Below are 13,086 nucleotides of genomic sequence, written 5' to 3'. Positions count from 1 at the left end.
AGAACCAAAAGCATGTTTCTTGTCGTCATTGTATGAGTTGTGACCCTCTTCCAGCACGCCGGCAATGATGCCGATGTGAAAAATGGAGAAGTTCCGGTTGATGAACTCGAGCGGTCTTGTTTCCGGGTCGGGCTGATCCGATCAGAACAACGACTTGGCTTGCTGGATCAACCCCTAGTTCTCTCTGATCAAATCGGAGGAACCCATTTCAAGAACACCGTCGGAAGTTGGGATGCAGATCAAGGTCTCGATCCCGTAGATTTGGGCCTCTTTGGCTCTCTCGCAGTTGTTGAACTGAAGCTCGTGGGCCCCGCTCAGCCAGATTGAGGTCCTGGAGCCGAAGGCCTTGCCAGGAACAGAGCCGTCCCTGACGGCGAAAGATCGAGTGAGGGAGTGAGCCCGAAAGAAGGAAGAAGAAAGAGATAAAACGAAGGAGAAAAAAAATAACAGAAAAAAAAATTATTAAAAAAAAAGAACTGATGGCATAATAGACATTTTGGTGTCAAAAATTGACGTCGTGTATTGTAGTGGGTCGAGTTTCAGATTTCGTGTACTGAAATGTTTGGTTTGAAACTTTGTGTATAAGAATTATTAGTTTACTTTGTGTACTGTTTGCGAAATTTTCCCATATATATATATATATATATAGAGAGAGAGAGAGAGAGAGAGAGAAAGAGATATATATATATATATATATATATAAGTGTGTGTGTGTGTGTGTGTGTGGAAGTTCTTATACTTCTATATAGAATATGTGCATTAGTGCATATATATATATATATATATATATATATATATTCTACATATCGGTTGACCAATTCGATCGGATTCGAAAATATGGTAAAATTAGCTAAATTTTTTACCACACTCATAATTTATTGTAATAAACTCATCCAACAGTCGGTTTTTCCATTTTCTTTGAATTGATAGGAGTTACTCTTTGGAGTGTATGATATATAAATATAAGTTTATAAGAGTAACTAAGTTTGACCTAGTGGATCGAATTCAAAACGAGAACCAAATTGGCTGAATTTTCTACAACCACCATAAAACATTACAATCTCTTCATCGAGCGGTTGGTTTCTCCGAATTCATTTTCCACTTCATGGTTGCTTTATAATGAACCTCAACAATTTAAATGTAATGTATAAGTCATACAATTTTAGGAGGAAAATTGGTATAGGCCAATGTGTTTGTAATTAAATTTTATTTTTATTTTTTATCTCATGTCCACGAACATCCATGGATGGAATCTTTACAAACCTGATGTGAAAAAATAAGCACGTTTCACGGTCGTCATGCCATCGGTCAACCAAGAAAACATACAAGTGACGACGGTTGACCAACTCGATCGGATTCGAAAATATGGTGAAATTGGCTAAATTTTTTACCGCACTCATAATTTATTGTAATAATCTCATCCAACGGTCCATTTTTCCATTTTCTTTGAATTGATAGGGGTTGCTCTTTGGAGTGTATGATATATAGATATAGGTTTATAAGAGTAACTAAATTTGACCTAGTTGATCGAATTCGAAACGAGAATCAAATTAGCTGAATTTTTTACAATCACCATAAAACATTATAATCTCTCAATCGAGCGGTTGATTTCTCTAAATTCATTTTTCACTTCATGGTTGCTTTAGAATGAACCTCAACAATTTAAATGCAATATACAAGTCAGACAACTTTAGGAGACAAATTAATATAGGCCAACATCTTTGTAATTAAAATTGAAATTTTTATCTTATGTCCACGTAAATCCATCGATGAAATATTTACAGACGTGATGTGAAAAAATAAGCACGTTTCGTGGTCGTCATGCCATCGGTCAACCAAGAAAACATACAAGTGACGACGGTTGACCAATTCGATCGGATTCGAAAATGTGGTGAAATTGGCTAAATTTTTTACCACACTCATAATTTATTGTAATAATCTCATCCAACGGTCCATTTTTCCATTTTCTTTGAATTGATAGGGGTTGCTCTTTGGAGTGTATGATATATAGATATAGGTTTATAAGAGTAACTAAATTTGACCTAATTGATCGAATTCGAAACGAGAATCAAATTAGCTGAATTTTTTACAATCACCATAAAACATTACAATCTCTCAATCGAGCGGTTGATTTCTCTAAATTCATTTTCCACTTCATGGTTGCTTTAGAATGAACCTCAACAATTTAAATGCAATATACAAGTTATACGACTTTAGGAGGAAAATTGATATAGGTCAACATTTTTGCAATTAAAATTGAAATTTTTATCTTATGTCCATGCACATCTATCGATGGAATATTTATAGACATGATGTGAAAAAATAAGCACGTTTCGCGGTCGTCATGCCATCGGTCAACCAAGAAAACATACAAGTAATGACAGTTGACCAATTCGATCGGATTCGAAAATATGGTGAAATTGGCTAAATTTTTTACCACATTCATAATTTATTATAATAATCTCATCCAACGGTCGGTTTTCCCATTTTATTTAAGTTGATAGAGGTTTCTCTTTGGAGTGTATGATATATAAATATAAGTTTATAAAAAATATTATCTTTAAAGATTTATTGGTAAATAAAGCCCGCAAGGCTCGCCTCGAAAAAGCCCGCGAGGCCCGCATTAAGTGGATGAGCTTGGATCCTTCAATTTACAATAAAACCCGGCCCGGCCCGTTGATGAGGCCTACACCAATACAAAGTTGTGTGTTGAGGATTCACTGCTCCTGCGCATATTGTGTTTACCTTTTAATTGTTGTGCAAGTTTTAGTTTGTAGTTGAGTGGAGGCCTTTTTTTGCTCCGTTAGTCAGTCATTTTGGAGTTCCAGTGTGAAATCCATTGGCCATTTTTGTGTATGAGATGTTGCCAGAACTCATTCTATCAAGTTCATTATTAATGAAGTTTCTTTTTGATAAAAAAAATAAATAGATAAAAATTCCATCTCAAGCAAAAGCAAGCGTTCAACTGTTCAAGTGGGAAAAAAAGAAGGGTAAATTTCGCAAACAGTACACCAAGTAAAGACCACTAATAATTCTTATACACAAAGTTTCAAACCAAACATTTCGGTACACGAAATCTGAAACTCGACCCACTATCAGTACACGACGTCAATTTTTGACACCAAAATGTCCATTATGCCCTCAGTTCTTTTTTTTAATAATTTTTTTTTCTGTTATTTTTTTTCCTTCGTTTCTTCTTCCTTCTTCCGGGCTCGCTCCCTCACTTCCAAAGCCGCCTTCCTCACCTCGCATAACAGAAAAAAAATGACTCGAGTCATTTATAAACGAAGGAAAAAAAAATTATTAAAAAAAAAAGAACTGAGGGCATAATTGACATTTTTGTGTCAAAAATTGACGTCGTGTATTGATACTGGGTCGAGTTTCAGATTTCGTGTACCGAAATGTTTGGTTTGAAACTTTATGTATAAGAATTATTAGTGGCCTTTATTTGGTGTACTGTTTGCGAAATTTTCCCAAAAAAGAAAGAAAGAATCTCATAAAATTGCGTTATTAGTCACTATTTTTGAAATTTTGTGAAGAGATTAGAGCTTAGTCCAAAAGTACCTGGTATTTTGATAAAGAGTGGAAGAGTGGAGAGACCCAACATCTTGTAATTAAGATTTCATGCTATCGAAATTGAAAATGACGTTTCGTATTTAGCGTAGGTGATGACGGTTTTGTTTTTGTCCTTTCTTCATCACCGTTTCACAATTATTAATGAATGGAAATTTTATGACACAATAACTATAATAAATCATGTATATACCTAATTGAAAATTTTCAAGAGACATTTAAAAAAGAAATCATGAGAGACAAGTAGATCTCAAAGACGTTATTCTATTTTACAGTTGATAGGTTGGCAAATTGGTAAACCTCCCTGTCTGAGGGGTGTAAAGTGCAATTTACGCTTTTCTGAATCCCTTGAAACAAGTGGCGGTTCTTTTTTTGCAGGCTAGCAAGTCATTTAAACCGCTCAAATGTTGTTATCTTCCTCATGTGACCCTCTATTACGCATCAATTTAGGGATTCAGCAGAAACTCTGCTTTTATCAAAATCCCTAAATTGGTTTCTACGACTAATCTTTGGTTCAAAAATGGAAGCAATTAGGGCCCTCCCCAACTAAGACCTTGCCGTCCAAGTGAAAATGGTGTTCCACGATGTTGGGGCTGCTTGTGGATCAGACTCAGAAGGGTCTGAGCTTCAGAAAGAGGGTTGCTTTGGATGCACTACAAGAAAAATGGCCTTTTGCAAGGAATTTTTTCCTTGTAAAAAGCTAGAAATTCCTTGCATTAACTCAAATACAAGGAATATTCCTTGCATTTGGGTCCTTGCAAAAGAGCAAATACAAAGACTTGAAAATTCTTTGCATTTGAGTTCACAAATGCAAGGAATTGTTCATCTCAAATGCAAGGAATTGAACACCTGAGGTTAACTATGGTTAACTAATATACAAGGAGAATTCCTTGCATATCATTCCTTGCATTTAGTTTTAAAAAAATTAAAAAAAAAAAAAAATTAAAACTGAATAAAAGAAAATACACCAATTTTCATTCCAGACTTTTCTTTTATTCCTTGAATTTAAAACAATTAGTTCGTCTGTACATCAAAAATTGCGATTTAGCAATATTTCACTTAACCACAGAACACTTGGTGATCCAAAAGCTTTGCCAAATCAAAATCTCAGACCATGGCTTCACAGTAGTCATCAAGAAGTACATTTGCTACCTTCACATCCTTGTGGATAATTTTCGGGTCACACTGTTCATGAAGGTATAACAATCCTCTTGCAGCTCCCAAGGCAATTCGTTTCCTAGTTCCCCAATCCAACACTTGTTTCCCTGTTAAAGGCATTCATAAGATTTAAATTTAGCCAAACATTACAAACAGTCTAAATGATTAATTGAGTTGGTTCTCTTCTTTGATTTACACTACTACAAAAATTCAATCAGACGACGCCTCTCACACGACGCATCATAATTTTCTGTCGTCTGATTGATTTTTATTTTTTCAGATGTCGTTTTTACAAAATTTGTCGTCTGATATGGACTTGTGAATTAGTTCAGACGGCGTTTAAGAAAAAACCCGTTGTGTGACGCTTAAAAAATTGAGCGGCAAGTTTCCCACCATGTAAGTGGTGCCGAAACCCAGCTCAAACTCCAAATTTTCCCCCAACATGTATTGATCATACAACGAGAAATAATAAAACTGCGGTCTGACTAATATGTTTGACATAAGGGAGGGAGATTTTCCATCACCATTTTTTTCCAACTCCCCTAAGAGGGAAGTCGAATTGATAGGAGACAAACCCCAAATTAAAATGGCTGCATTCAGACCACATTTTTATAAAATCCCATTGTGTGAGTCTTTGTCCAAATTGATAGGACTTGTCGAAATTGATATAGGCCGGGCTTGAAACCCTACACTTGAGCAAAAACGTAATGAAAAACCCAAAGCCCTCCCCACTCTCTCGACAGGGCCTCACCCTCTCTCGACAGAGACTCAAAACCAAAACGCAAAAGCTCCTCACTCTCTCAACAGCGTCTCTCCAAAACCAAAACCTCACTCTCCTAAACCCTCTCTCTTCTTCGACAAACCCCAATCAAAGCTCTTTCTCTTCGACAAACCCCAACCAAAACCATCTCTCCCTCTAGCTAGGTTATTCGATCTGGGAAATAGCGAAGGGAAGAAAACCAACTGCGTAGCTTCTAGTGTTCTTCAGATCTTTCGGCGATGGTGGTTGTTTCTTTCGTCGGTGGTTACAACTTTGAAAGCAAGTACAGAGGGTTCAGGGCTTACCAAGTTTGAAAGCAAACCTAGAGTTGAATCGGAGAGAGAAGACGTCAGACTTCCTGGGCTTCAAAATTGGAGTTCGATTAATTAGGGTTAGGATTTGCGTCGATTTTCGAGAGGCTTCAGGATTTTGATTGCGATTAAGGTTGAGACCACTTTTTGGTAAGTTATTGTATTATGAAATTCAGCTATGGGTAACTGGGATTTGAATTTTGTGGTTTCAGTATTGGATTCGAACATTAGAGATGTGGATTTGAGATTGAAGGAAAAAATGTCAAAATTGGGGCCAGGAAGGTAACTACGAAGGTTTCGATGGTATTCGATAGAAATTTTAGCTACTCCTTCTGCTTAGCACTGGATTCCTTGCTGCTAGTTTGGTATTTTCTGCCTTTTGGTTTACGTTAATTTGCAGTCTATTTTTGGAACATTGAAGTTAATTTGGGTTTTTAGTTGTGATTCTGTCAAGAAATTCAATGGGTATTAGGCTCAAGAGAATGGTGGTCTCCAATGAGAGCCTTGAGTTGCTTTCCAGGTATGGCCAAGAAATTATGGCAGTGAAGGGGAGGGTCTTGCAATATCCACCAGTGTTCAGGCATCGTTTGTAAGAGGTTAGTTTCTCTGGTATTCTTCTCCCAATTTATATATTAACTTTCGAAATATGAATGTTAAGGTTTTGTCTGGATACTGATGACTGAAATCACTTACTAATTGAGGTTTGCATGAGATTTTGTTTTCCAGGTGTTCTTAAGAAAACTGGAGTTGAGCCACAAGTGGAGAGGATTAGTAAATACGAAAGTGTTGGTGAGCAACTTGCGCTACGACCATGTCCGAAGAAAATTGTGAGATGCTGACAGCATTGCTCGATAACATATATGGGAACTGGCTGGACATAATTTCTTCTACAAGAGGTGCTTTGAGATTTGGTTTTTGGCTAATCTGATATGATCATGTTGTTCAGTTGTTGAAATTTGATGTGACAGTCATCAGGGGAGTGGTTGTTCTTGAAAGTTTTTTCCCCCCTCTTTATGTGATGATATACAGGAAGCATTTAAGTAATATTGATTATCTTGCTTGACATGCCCCGGTGGTGATGCCATTGCTTCTGATTTGTAAGTGCTAGTATATATTATCATAACATATGTGATCCTAAATTATATAATTTGCTTATATGTTGTCAAAAACTGTTGGACTGAAGAATTGTCGATTTGTCTATGTCTGGTTACCCTCATGACTTCATGATTTCAAGATGTGGAGGGAAATCAAACTTTTGGCTGCATCAAAACTGGACATCGCATCAATGTCTGACATGGCAGCAAGTGGAGGATACTATATGGCAATGGCAGCAGATGCCATTGTTGCAGAAAATTTAACCTTAACTAGTTCCATTGGAGTTGTCACAGGTGAATTTAAATATATTTTATATAATTGACTTGAAAAAAAAAAACAAAGTTGGTAGGGGTAGGACTATTAAAAGAGGAAGTTGATTGGATATTATCAACGTGACGTATATTTACCTTGGTAAAAGCACAGGGACAGACACATCTAAATGCATAATAGATATTTGTAATACTCGTGTGGTCTTTTTTATCTGTTAGCCATTAAAAGTCTTCATATACCCTTTCATTTGGTATTCAGATAAGACCTTTAAATTTTGTAAGTGGTCAGTTGTCATATAGTTTTCTATTTGTAGGTAAGTTTAACCTGGGAAAACTGTATAAGAAGATTGGCTTTGACAAGGAAATCATATCAAGGGGGAATTTGCAGAGGTTCTTGCAGCTGAACAACGACCCTTTAAGTACATTGTCTTGTTGCATACTCTGTTTTGTGTGATCTCTTTTGTAATCCTGCAAAGAGATAGAATTATTAATTCTCTTTTTCCTTCCTAATTCAGACTAGAGGAAGCTGAACTCTTTGCTAAGTCTGCACATAATTCGTATAAGCAATTTCAGGACAAGGCAGCTTAATTCTTCCAAATCAATGACTGTATGTTCCAATTGAATCTTCATTCTAGTTTTAGTCACTTTCTTTTCGCTCTGTTCTACCTGGAATTTAAATATATCCCTTTTGTTACGTTGCCAGATAGATAAAATGGAGGAAGTTGCACAAGGGAGAGTTTGGGCAGGTAAAGATTCAGCTTCAAGGGATTTAGTTAATGCTATTGGTGGACTTTCTCAGGTTGTTGCAATAGCAAAGCTCAAGGCAAATATACCACAAGACACAAAGGTTGGTGACAAAAATCTTATTTCAGTGGCTAGGCATATGCTAGAGATAATAATGAGTTAATGCAGCAAGTTCGCTTCATAGTTTCTTTTGTGTTATGATCTTGTGTTTTTTACATGTACTTGTCAGTGTGTTTCTGTAAAAAGTTATTTGATTGGTTTTTCCACTTATTCCAGGTTACACTAGTGGAACTTGCAAGACCATCCCCTTCACTGCCAAAACTTTTAAGTGGTGTAGGGAGTACTCTGGAGGGAGTTGCTTTCTAGGTATGACCAAGAAATTCAATGGGTAGCAGGCTCAAGAAATTTTGGTATGGCCATGCAGTATATATATAGGTCTGCAAATTGGAGCAGGTGCTTTAAAGAATATAGTGGGGATATTAACTGACGTAAGTATGCGTCCTTTCATCTCATCTGATTAGGAATTTATAGTCATTTTTTTCCTTTTTTGTTATGCCTATGATTCTTGGGCTCCTTCTGAATTTTATTAAAATCCCTCAAGTGACTATGCAAGCCAGTGATCTCCTAGATTCATAATATATATTGAACTTGGTATTTTTTAACTAGTGGAAATGTGACAAGTTGAGGAAACTAGAGCTACACTCTAATCCTATGGAGGGTTGTTGTGTGCAGGTCGGAGAAATATTAATAGTCTGAAAGCAAGCAAGCAAATTATATTAATAGTCTGAAAGCAATGCTGATGTTCTGAGAAAAGCTTCCAGCATTCAATGTGAAGTCTGAGTTCCTGAGAGCTGTTTTTGAAAATCAGGTGTGATAGTTTTTATGAAATTTAGATTTGTCTTTAATCAGGAACCTATGCAAATCGAACTAGTTTAGGAATTGATAAATTTTGTTTTTACTCCAATGCAAGAAACTTTGCACATTATTTGCATTTATACACACAAAGCGGTTACATTCATAATTAATTAATCTAATTGCAAGTTTCTATAGATGTGATTGACCATTCACTTTATTTCATGGTTCAACGCATATATATAGAATAGTAGGGGTGCAGTAATTTGGTCTAGCATCTTGAGAGGCTTGTGATACTTTTGTTATCTGAGTACTAGACTAGGTAATTATGTGATATCTCAAAATAGGAGATTCCCTTAAATGATTTAGTAAATCAAATACTCTAAAATGCTGAACTAAATGATTTATCTTTGTCTTGTATATAGTAGGTGTTGGTAGTATCGGGTGAGCAGCAAAGCTTGCAAAGCTATACTATTGATCCAGATGCAGCTAGAACTACAGAAACACTATACCACAAAGTTAATCAGACAACTGTCGAACGACTGTTGTCTGAATGAAAAACCTACTGTTGTCTAGTAGTCTGATGTCTGATTGACTTCATTCAGACAACTGTCGATAACAGTTGTCTGTTTCTCAGTCACACAACACATATAAGTAAATATTTATTATCTGAATTTATCCAAAATCTAAAGTGTGTTGCCTTAGACAACAGCTTGTTATTTTGGTGTTGAGTGAAATTACTTTAGGACAACTATTTCCTGAATGTTGTGTTGTGTGTGATGAATCTCCAACAACAACAATATGTGTTGTTGTCTGAAATGAACCTCAGACTACACATATTTTTTTTCTGTTGTCTGAAATGTATTTAAGATAACAGGTTCTAGATGTAAATGTTGTCTGAAAGCATTTAAGATAACAATGTGCTGGATGCATCTGTTGTCTTGAATGAACCTCAGACAACACATAATTTTTGTTTCTGTTGTCTGAAGTTCATTTAAGATAACATGTTGCTGGATGATAATGTTGTCTGAAACTCCATTAAGATAACAATGTGTTGGATTCATGTGTTATCTTGAATGAAACTCAGACATCAGTGATAGTTTGGTTATGTCGTTGCAAGGAATTGCACACAATGTCTCCTTTATTAAAATTGTTGTCTGAATGTTCCTCAGACAATAGATATTATGAGTTCGTAAATTTATGTGTTGTCTGATGATATTGCACTACCACAATTAATAGCCTTATATATGTTGTTTGAATTGAATAAGCACAACTGATTTCTGGAAATAGGCAAATATGAAATACAAATTAGTTCAAATGTCATTTACTAGCACATCATTGTCATACATTGCCCAAACACACCGAAACTACAAATAGGGTACCCAATTGTATGAAGTATTTCTTACATATATATCAATTCAAAGTACTAGCTATTTCTTACATATCAATTCAAAGTACTAGCTATTCATGTCCAACCAAAACGTAACCACAAACTTTGAACTGAAATAACAAAATAGGTCTCCAAGAAGTACCAACACAAATCTTACATATATGTTTTAACCACAAACTTTTCCCACTTAGTTCTGACCACCCAGTGTGGGTTAAAGAGAAAGTACTTCCTGCAAAAACAAAACACTTGTTCAATAGTAACTATATTGTAGAATAATTAAGTGATACTTGAGCAACATCTAATGTAAACTGAGTTCAGTGGAAAGGATTTGCACACATAAGATGGCATAACTCTATACCAATAAATTGCAAAAAAATGTTTCCAATGGTACAAGTATGAACTTCCAAAGAAAATTAAGCATCCGTACATTTTATTGGTTTATTGTATAAAATGGCCCAATCACCATTTCAAGGGGAGCCACATAATTTCATACAAATTGCTAAGAATACAATGCAAAGTGACTTAAAATTTCTCTGTAACAGCACACCATCTTACATGGGTACACGGTATATAAGTATAATATTAATGTGCAAGCCTACAACTGTACTGATAGCTTATAGACCATAATCAATATAAGAAGCCTTATATGGCTTTCTATCAACTAACTACAGAGAGGCAATTCAGTTTATTGTAAAACTACTTTTAAAATATTGGTTATGCAAGTAAGCTTATAGTGTCATTTGGAAATAACTTGGGGAGTCCACTAATAACTAGACAAAACTAGAGTGATCAAGACTCACCTAACTGTAAAAGATGAAGGCAAGAGAGCTCCAGAAAGTAATTACTGCAGAAATTCACAAGACTCACAGCCCTATGAACTGAACTAAACCCATAATAACTTCCTTGTGCCTCACCAAGTTGTCCTAAAAGTAAGGGTTCAGTCCATAGTACTAAATAACCCATAACAACTTCTTGTGCCTCACCAAGTTGCAGTCCAAATAAAAACCTAACTGGAAGTAGCAACTAATATGATTTTACCTTCCAGACAAGTATATTGACATCGTGTTGCTGTCACCATAGAGGTCTGGACTGACTTGTTGTTATGCACCAACAAGTATCAAGATCAATAATTCAATTTTCAAAAAGAAAAAACAAGAATTCAACTTATTAGAGCATAAGATATATAATAAAACTGGACTTTGTTGCACTGAATTTAGGTGGTGATGGCTAGTGAACTGTGATCATCTGGTTCTAGTATGAATTAATGAAGAAATGATTTTCAAATCATTTCTGTCAAAGTATTCGTTATTCAGCTTCAATCTTAGGTGTGGCCAACATAATACTTTTGGCATGTAATCAAAATTCAATCAAAACACCATGTCTATATTTGAAACTGTTAGTGATTTGAATAACCAACTCTTTGTCTCTCTTCAAATGCACTAGTACAAGACAGATATTATGCATAACATGAAAACACAAGACAAACACTTGAATGGAATGAGTTATAACCCAGACAGCCCAAGAGCTCATACAACTACGTCAATAGAGAGACAGAACATAAAATTTTAGTTTTGTCCTCTTGTCCACTCAAGGATCTTTTTTGCCCAATACATCCTGCAGATGAAACAATAACTTAAACTTGCTCTCCTGACATTAAATACTAAATAGAACCAACAGCATGACATTGGCATGTGAAACAAGCAACATGCATACTGATTAGATCTTAATGAAACTCTAGTCATCAATGCAAGCACTATGTGATGCCATGCTCAGCAAATAGAAGAACTGCTTAACTGGGACAAGCAAACTGGGACCATAATACTCAAAGGATATTCTATGAGAATTTAAATATTAGAAACAAGAAAACTCTGATCAGAGTAGTAAACCATTTAACCTGACAGAGAATAGTTCCTTACTGCATAAAACCATGCATCTTCCCGTAATGAACCATCTCACATTGGGAGGCATTCCAGAGCTGAAAATCAGGAGAAGAAGAAACAGAAGGTGATAAGAAAATGATACAGCAGACAACCTAATATACAACAGAGGAGACACGCAAATACATAAGCTTTATGAAGTAGAAGCTCAGTTAACTTACAGGATCAGCAGTTTGTGCCTTCTCCAATTACTCCCTCCTGCAATTTAGAAATTTTACACACTTCATAACCATTATCACTTCAGAAACAACAATCAACATATAGCAACAAAGGACAACTAATATACTGACGTGTAAATATGTTCTCGCTTATCCGAAGCATGGTCCATTAAGGTCTTACGTGCCCATTCCCATGCTCCTTGCAATGAATCATATTGAGGTTGGTAAAAGCAGTAGTTGTCAGCAAGTTCTCTGCAGATAATTCTGGACACAGCAAAGTCAGAACAAATAAGGAAAATGTAAAAGCCAAAACAAATTTAACAAGCAGTCACAAGTCTAACAAAGTTATCTTGAGCAGCATTCTGAACTGCAGAAAGAAAACCCAGAAACAGTACTTACTATCCCCAATAGAAAATAGCATGTATAGGCATGGAGAGCACACAAAAAAAGTACATTTAATCACAACATCCCATTAAATTCTCTTTTCCTTCCCACAAAAGAACACTATAGAATTCATCATTTTCCGATATCAAATAGGTCAAACATTAAAGCAATACCTTGACTACTATTTGATTTGGATTTCTGATTGGCTCTGTCCATTAATTGTTGCTGTGTAAGTCTACCGCGCTCAAGTAGACCAGCAAGAAATTGTTTGCACTACCAAAACAAAGCAAATGTAGATAAAACACAATCCGACCCCCAAAATTCACCAAACAAAAAAAAATCAATTTTATTAAGCTCAATCCACATACCAAAAGCAATCAATCCCAACAAAAAAAAAATCAATTTTTCTAATTAAAATCGTTCTCTACACTTGCTATTGAGTATGATATCAAAAT

General features: G+C 35.6%; 1 protein-coding gene and 2 long non-coding RNA genes across 3 annotated transcripts; 2 read left to right on the top strand and 1 right to left on the bottom strand.

Moving 5' to 3' along the window:
* Positions 1-7,070: 7,070 nt before the first annotated feature.
* On the top strand, positions 7,071-7,752 carry LOC112190723. The gene is made up of 3 exons (XR_002932551.2): positions 7,071-7,190; positions 7,481-7,585; positions 7,682-7,752. It is a non-coding gene; the product is annotated as an uncharacterized LOC112190723 (long non-coding RNA).
* An 8-nt stretch (positions 7,753-7,760) lies between these two features.
* LOC121051888 (serine protease SPPA, chloroplastic-like) lies at positions 7,761-8,408 on the top strand. Its single transcript, XM_040515481.1, has 3 exons — positions 7,761-7,773; positions 7,870-8,013; positions 8,187-8,408. The coding sequence occupies exons 1-3, from the start codon at positions 7,768-7,770 to the stop codon at positions 8,274-8,276; spliced, it is 240 nt and encodes a 79-aa protein (XP_040371415.1). The 5' UTR covers positions 7,761-7,767; the 3' UTR covers positions 8,277-8,408.
* A 1,700-nt stretch (positions 8,409-10,108) lies between these two features.
* LOC112190725 lies at positions 10,109-12,291 on the bottom strand. Its single transcript, XR_002932556.2, has 3 exons — positions 12,251-12,291; positions 12,069-12,127; positions 10,109-10,381 (listed from the first exon to the last, which is right to left on the bottom strand). It is a non-coding gene; the product is annotated as an uncharacterized LOC112190725 (long non-coding RNA).
* Positions 12,292-13,086: the final 795 nt, after the last annotated feature.

The sequence above is a fragment of the Rosa chinensis genome, chromosome 2 (assembly GCF_002994745.2).
Source record: "Rosa chinensis cultivar Old Blush chromosome 2, RchiOBHm-V2, whole genome shotgun sequence".
Classification (NCBI taxonomy): domain Eukaryota; kingdom Viridiplantae; phylum Streptophyta; class Magnoliopsida; order Rosales; family Rosaceae; genus Rosa; species Rosa chinensis.
The sequence above is the reverse complement of the archived record's forward strand: the minus strand, read 5'-3'. Positions and strand labels throughout refer to the sequence as shown.

What these genes read in the sequence shown, in the direction of transcription:
- LOC121051888 (XM_040515481.1), top strand. An exon ending in ATATACCACAAGACACAAAG is followed by an intron (nt 8,014 to 8,186) that starts GTTGGTGACAAA and finishes CACTTATTCCAG; the next exon opens with GTTACACTAGTGGAACTTGC.